At 38.3% G+C, this 7190-nt stretch overlaps 1 protein-coding gene across 1 annotated transcript; it reads left to right on the top strand.

Moving 5' to 3' along the window:
* Window positions 1-205: 205 nt before the first annotated feature.
* On the top strand, window positions 206-6940 carry Myo61F (Myosin 61F). Its single transcript, XM_043426378.1, has 20 exons — window positions 206-693; window positions 1130-1343; window positions 1540-1655; window positions 1735-1805; window positions 1896-2104; window positions 2210-2392; window positions 2679-2885; window positions 3208-3467; window positions 3558-3727; window positions 3881-4035; window positions 4127-4255; window positions 4331-4484; window positions 4566-4797; window positions 4872-5102; window positions 5187-5346; window positions 5433-5678; window positions 5766-5981; window positions 6073-6173; window positions 6254-6356; window positions 6433-6940. Exons 1-20 carry the CDS (start codon window positions 689-691, stop codon window positions 6445-6447), a joined length of 3177 nt encoding a protein of 1058 aa, XP_043282313.1. The 5' UTR covers window positions 206-688; the 3' UTR covers window positions 6448-6940.
* The last annotated feature ends 250 nt before the right edge of the window (window positions 6941-7190 follow it).

The raw sequence follows: 7190 nt of genomic DNA on the forward strand, positions 1-7190 counted from the left end.
CATACTCGATGCGAGAGAAACAACGCGATATGAAAAAATAAATAAATGCTTTGTCGCTTATTTTCTCTCCCACTTGGACATCGAACGTTGCGACATAAGTTTGTTCCCACATACGTGCGATATTTCGTTATTAATCGGCGACTCCTCCCCGCTCGAAGAAGCTTCGAAGGAAAATACTGATCAGTATTCGCCGGATGGTTGATGCAAAACGGAAATCGCTCTTCCGATGCATATTTTACGTTGAATAACGTAAATCCACTCGATTCCCCGAAACTTGGAATTAACGCGCGATAACAGTGGAGATTTAACGATAGGAAAAATCCGCCGGTTTTTTATTTACAAATTCAGTCGTTTACGAGCTCTCGTTAAATAAGAGAAATTGGAAAAAGATTTTTCACGATTTCGACGAAAAATTTCTCGGATCGAGATAATCTTGCGTAAAATCCTCACCGCGGTGTCTTTATCTTATCTCAATAGAATTAAAAGTTGAATTTAAGAGCAGTCTTCGTTTGAGAATTCGGCCGGGAAGAACGAAAAGCATTGTTCGCCCGGTAGCGATCGAATGAATCGGGATAGAAAAATTTCTTTGAACTTTCGAGCCCTCGTGACCGATTCGACACTTTGATTACAAACACCGGCGTTGAAAGAGCATCGCGATAAAGCGAAATAATTTATTGATTCGATAAAAATGGGGTGAGTGACGAAAAGTGAGAAATAATTAATCGCTCGATCTCGATGATAAACCTTTATAATCTGCTTTTAAAATGAATTCAAGGAAATGCATATTGTGTTCGAAATATTTTTGAATACTCACGTACGTTGAGTGTTAAAAAATAGGTGATTCCGCGAGCGCGTTGAACGAGGACGTAATAGAAACGAAATAAAACATTCTACGATATCTAATCTAAGGGGGGCTTATCACCGGCCGGTAGACAAGGTCGAAAAAACCCACAGCGAGCGAGTTTTCAAATTTTATTTCCGTCATCGAGTTCCACGCGTTGTGCGATCCTTTGATATACCCTCATTTTTCTTCGCGTATTTATTGACGATAAAATAAATAGAGATTGCTGTCTTTCCCTGATTTTTTTGTCCTCCGACTCCGGTTGACTCACCGGCTTTTTGTCCACAGCGAGAATCGCGCTGCGGAAAAGAGTGGAGCTGCTTCGACGGAAAATTCGAATTCGTTGAAACGATTCCCTCCGACGAGCACTACAGCCATGGAGCGAGATCTTCACGAACGAGATCGCGTCGGGGTACAAGATTTTGTGCTTCTCGAAGATTTTCAGAGTGAAAGTGCCTTCATAGACAACCTTCGGAAACGCTTCAAGGAACATCTCATTTACGTGAGTCTATTGTCGCCACCAAATTCTGTCCTGGAACACAAACAATTGAATTTTTATTATTTGTCACAATAATTGATGGATTACTGAAATAACGAACTAAGGAAGTGGTGAAAATCGTATTTTCATAGTGGCGGATTTGGATGAAGAAAAAGTGAAGAATTTGAGGTTTACAATCAACGATTTCCTTTCCTTTCAGACTTACATAGGCCAAGTTCTCGTTTCTGTGAATCCTTATAAAAAATTACCGATTTATGGACCCGAAACGATTCAGTACTATCAGAGAAGAAATTTTTTTGAAGCACCACCGCACATGTAAGTTTGATTTTGACAAAATCAACGTTTTGGGCTCGATTGTTTCGAGAAAAATTCATTACTATTGCCCAATTTACAGTTTTGCTTTGGCTGACACTGCGTATCGTTCCCTCTCGAAGGAAAATCGTGACCAATGCATTCTCATCTCAGGTAATTGCCAGTCGTTGGATTTTCCTTTATTTTCTTTGATAGCGCGCGACGAGTTACGCGGTTTCTCAAAATACTTTCATTTTAAACAAGGCGAATCCGGCTCGGGGAAAACCGAAGCATCGAAAAAAGTGTTGGAATTCATAGCCGCGGCGACCGGCCACAAAAAACAGGTGGAAGCCGTCAACGACAAACTAATCGGGAGCAACCCGGTTCTCGAAGCTTTCGGCAACGCCAAAACCAACAGAAACGACAATTCCTCGAGATTTGGAAAATACATGGACATACAATTCAATTTTCAAGTTAATATTTTCTCACTATTTCCTTTTTGTCATCTCGAATTATAAAAATCGAGTGTTCGTCGATGAGAGTGAATACGAACGAGCTCAAGTTTCGGTTACTTCCAGGGCGATCCCGTTGGCGGAAATATTCTGAATTATCTCCTCGAAAAATCGAGAGTCGTGCATCAATCCGGGGGCGAACGAAATTTTCACATTTTTTATCAATTGTTGGCTGGGGCTGATGACGAAGCACTGAGAAAATTGTTCCTCAAGAGGAATCTCGATACGTACTTTTATCTCAGCAATGGGGTAAGGAAAAAATAGTTAATAAGGTCGAAGCGAGGGGAAATTTGGTGCAAATGTGCCACAGTAACTGCGGGCGTCTCAATATGTTCATTCTTCAAAAATCTCAAGTAAAATAGACTAAAATTATGGATTAAAAATAGAATAATTACTGCAAAACTCTTTTGTCATGAATAATGCACTTGAACAATGATAAACTCAAGAATTCTTACGCCGTTCAAAATTTCCTAGTAATTATCACTTCGACGAAAGCCTCAAACTTTTATAATCTAATAATAATAAATGACAACAGAAAAAAGGGACAGTGGATACGATCGATGACGCTGGTCAGTACCGTCAAGTAATCGATGCGATGAAAACCGTGGAAATGACGCAACAGGAACAGGATGATTTGTTCGCGATTGTGGCCTCTGTTTTGCACCTTGGAAACGTTGGTTTCACCGAAGAGGAAGGTGTTGCACAAATTCTCAAACCCGCATCCGTCGAAGCAGTTTCTTCTGTAAGTAATAAAATATTCCAGCGTTAAGTTAATATCCTCAACGAATAAGAATTTTTCCATCAATTTTTTATTCACTTTGATGCCACAATAAAATGGCGCTAGGATTTAGCGGTGTGTAGAATTGCAAAAATTTGTATTTTCATTGTTAAACAGAAGCGACGAAGTTTGTCAGAAAGTTTTGGAATCTTGATCCTTTGGTTACAAGACATTTTTCCAGAAATTTTTCAACTTCAATCGCTTATTGAGCAAACCCTCTAATTTTCGTTCTCCCCATAAACGAGCATTTGTAAAATACTAAAACTATATAATTGTTCGGGAACAGTTGTTGGGCTGTGACGTTCAACACTTGGCGAATGCTTTTACTCACCGGACTATAGACGCGCACGGTGACGTCGTGGTGTCACCTCTCAATCGAGAATTAGCAATTTACGCGAGAGATGCGCTGGCCAAAGCGGTTTACGACAGATTGTTCACTTGGCTCGTAACCAGATTGAACAAATCGCTGCAGCCACAAGATCGACGTCGGAACAGCGTCATGGGCATTCTCGACATTTACGGCTTTGAAATATTCCAGAAAAATAGGTGAGGAACCTGGAACAAAAAAAAAAGTGAAACAGCGGAGTCGAGTAATATTACAATTTCTAATTTCTCTCAATCATTTTAAATTTTTAGCTTCGAGCAATTCTGCATCAATTTTTGTAACGAAAAACTCCAACAATTGTTCATACAATTGACCCTCAAATCGGAACAGGAAGAATACGAAAAAGAAGGAATCGCTTGGGAAAATATTCCTTATTTTAACAATAAAGTCATTTGTGACTTGATCGAGGAAAAATACAAAGGTATCACTAACCGAATGGAATCAACCAAAACGAATTTCAGTGGAGTGCATTCAGTGACTCAAATTCATGGAAATATTTGCAAAAGTTCCAAAATCAGAAATGTGTTGAAAATATTGAAAAAAAATCGATTCCTCAAGCTCTTTTTTCTTACAGGTATTATTTCGTTGATGGACGAGGAGTGTCTTCGCCCTGGAGAACCCACCGATCTCAGTTTTCTTGAAAAGCTTAATTTCAACCTGAACAGCCATCCTCACTTCATAAGTCACATGAAAGCAGATGTGAGAACCCAGAAGATCATGGGCCGAGATGTAATGATTCGTTCATTCGATTCAAACTGAAAAAATAATATAATAAGATGATGAATTAGGAGTAAAAATAAATTGAGTATATTTATTTCAGGAATTTAGATTGGTGCATTACGCCGGTGATGTTACTTACAATGTGCGAGGATTTTTAGAGAAAAATAATGACTTGCTGTTCAGAGATCTGCGAGAAGTTATGTCCCAAACCACAAATTCGATTACAAAGGTACTAATGCCATCGAATCGAATAATTGATGCAAAGGAGTTGAACGAATAAATGAAATTTGGGTGAATATTTCAGAGCGTCTTCGACGTGAAGGATCTACGGAGCAAAAAACGTCCTGAGACCGCGGTGACTCAATTCAAAAACAGCCTTAACAATCTCATGGATATTCTCATGGGAAAAGAACCGTCCTACATTCGATGCATCAAGCCAAACGATTTTAAAATATCAAGTGAGTTTGGGGGACAAAAAATTGAATGGAGTCACCGTTTGAAAAGCACTTTTTTAAAAATTATACTTTTTGCTGTCTCAGATCAATTCAACGAAAAAATAGTCCTCCATCAAGTCAAGTATCTTGGTTTGATGGAAAATTTGAGGGTCCGGAGAGCTGGGTTCGCTTACAGAAGACCCTACGATCAGTTTCTTCAACGCTACAAATCTCTCTGTCCAAAAACTTGGCCACACTACAATGGACCGCCGAAGGAAGGAGTGCGGGTGCTGGTTCATCATCTTGGATTCGAGGAGAACGATTATCAAATGGGAAAGTGAGTCGAGATGCTGATTCGAAATTTCTTGTGACTATGAATTGTTGAAATTGAGATAAACTCATTTTTTTCAGTACCAAACTTTTTATACGGTTTGCAAAAACTCTGTTCGACACAGAAGATGCTTTTCAGCGAAAGAAACATGAGATAGCAGCAATAATACAGGCACAGTGGAAGGCAATTGTCCAGAGACGAAAATATCTTAAGATGAGAGAAGCTGTGATCGTGATTGAGAAATACGCACGGAGGTGGAGAGCGAAACGTGAAGCAGAAAAAAGGAGAAGAGCTGCTCAAATAGTTCGAAGGTATACTGAATTAATAAAATATTTTCGTCTACATGAAACAGAATATTCATTGCAATTGAAAAATACAATTGGACGAAATTTTAGGTTTATCAAAGGATTCATCACGCGAAATGGAGAGCCAAATGAAGAGAACACCAGGTTTATCGAACTTGCGAAAGCTCAATGGCTTTTGAGGTTGTCAAAAAATTTGCCAAATGGCGTTCTCAACAATAATTGGCCGGCTTGTCCCTACGCGTGCAGAGAGGTACAATGGAATAATTTTAAAACACAAATTCTGAAGATTACTGAATGGAGCAAAGGGCAAAAAAATTAATCGATGAAAAATTTTAGGCTTCAGAGCACTTGAGGAAAATGCACAAACTCTGGAGAGCCCGGAAATATCGCCTCGCACTGTCAAAATCCGACAAAGAACAATTCGAACTTAAAATTCTTGCCGAAAGTTTGTTCGAAGACAAGAAAAAATCGTATGCCAAGAGTATTGGTCCGAGATTCCAGGAGGACAGATTAGGCGAGGAGCATTCCGCTCTACGACAAACTTTTATTGCAAATATTCTGCCAAGCGGTGAAAACATTAAAGTAAGACGATCCTTCCAATTCGTAGGAAACAAATGATGCAAAATTCAAAATGACAAAAAAATCTCAACTGAAATCATTCCTTTACAGTATGGAACTCCAGTTGTTAAGTACGACCGACACGGTTATAAGCCACGGGAGCGAGTTCTTATATTAACAGAAAAAGCTGTTTACATCCTGGACACAATAAAAACCTTCAAATTGAAGCATCGCTTGTCCTATGAAGCGATCGAGGAATTAGTTGTAACTGGAGAATCAGACAATCTATTGATAGTGAGGATACCTCCAGAATTGAAAAAGGACAAAGTAATATAAAAATAATGAATCATTTTGTCTCTTCAAAGCGATTTGGTAAATTTTTAAAAATTTATTCAAATATGCAACTCGATGTTCGTAGGGCGATCTAATTTTGGAGGTGCCGCACATCATTGAGGCACTTACCAAAGCTATTGACATCACAAACAACCCAAAAATCCTCAAAATAGTTCACAGCGAATCGTAAGTTTTCCTCCAAAATTGATATTTCACATTCAATGTTATTTCTTCGGTGATGTCATTTTTTCAATCCTTATTCACAGCTTATCGCACAAACTAGTCAGTGGGAAAGAGGGCACGATTGAATTCACCACCGGAGCAACACCAGCCATTAGCAAAGACAGACAGAGTGGTCATTTACTTGTGGTAAGTTGACAAATAGTACTTTCGCAATTGCAGATCAAATATTTGTGTGCTAATTTTTCTATCTGATCAATTTCAGGTGGCTTCTCCTTGAAGTGGAACAATTTGAGATTGTAAATAAAGCTGAAGAATTGTTGGAAATAAAAGGCAAGATGTGGAAAAAGGTTACTTGATTAGGATTCTTGAGAAAATCTATTTCTTGGTAGGATTGTAAATGCTTCCATCTAAGCGATACTAAGCAAGAGGATTGTTAATTAATAAGATAGAGATGATATAACATAATACATATAATATATATAGAATATATAATTGGAAGATTGTTGAAAAAGTGTCAAATATTGTCTATTTATGGTTGTTGAAAATCAGATACGCAAAACGCACAATAATTTCTATATGGACATGAATTGGAATTTGTCCTTGATGTTTGAAGGATCAATGATGATGTTCCTTGTGAGCAATTGTCTAGTGCCATTTTTGTAGAATGAGTCGAAGACAGGTCTTGTTAAAATTTGACAACAATGTTCTGTACTAATTATATAACGCGTAAATGATACTAGAACTGGAATAAAACAATGTCGCAATTTAAACTGAGGAAACTCTCACATCATTTTTTTAACGAGTCGAATCAACAAAACTTCCATCCAAAAATGGAACAATTCGATGTTGACGAGAAACTAAATTTCACTGTTTTAACTTGTGGTTGCCTGGATCAACGGTAGAATGTTCTTTCTTCGTCAAAGATTTTTTCCCTTCCAAAGCTTTTTCTCTCAGATCATCTTCCATCGCTCGATTGACTGTTTTCGTGACGATTTTTTTCAGCTTATTCGCTTCGACGAG

Source organism: Venturia canescens, chromosome 8, assembly GCF_019457755.1.
Source record: "Venturia canescens isolate UGA chromosome 8, ASM1945775v1, whole genome shotgun sequence".
In the NCBI taxonomy this organism is placed as follows: domain Eukaryota; kingdom Metazoa; phylum Arthropoda; class Insecta; order Hymenoptera; family Ichneumonidae; genus Venturia; species Venturia canescens.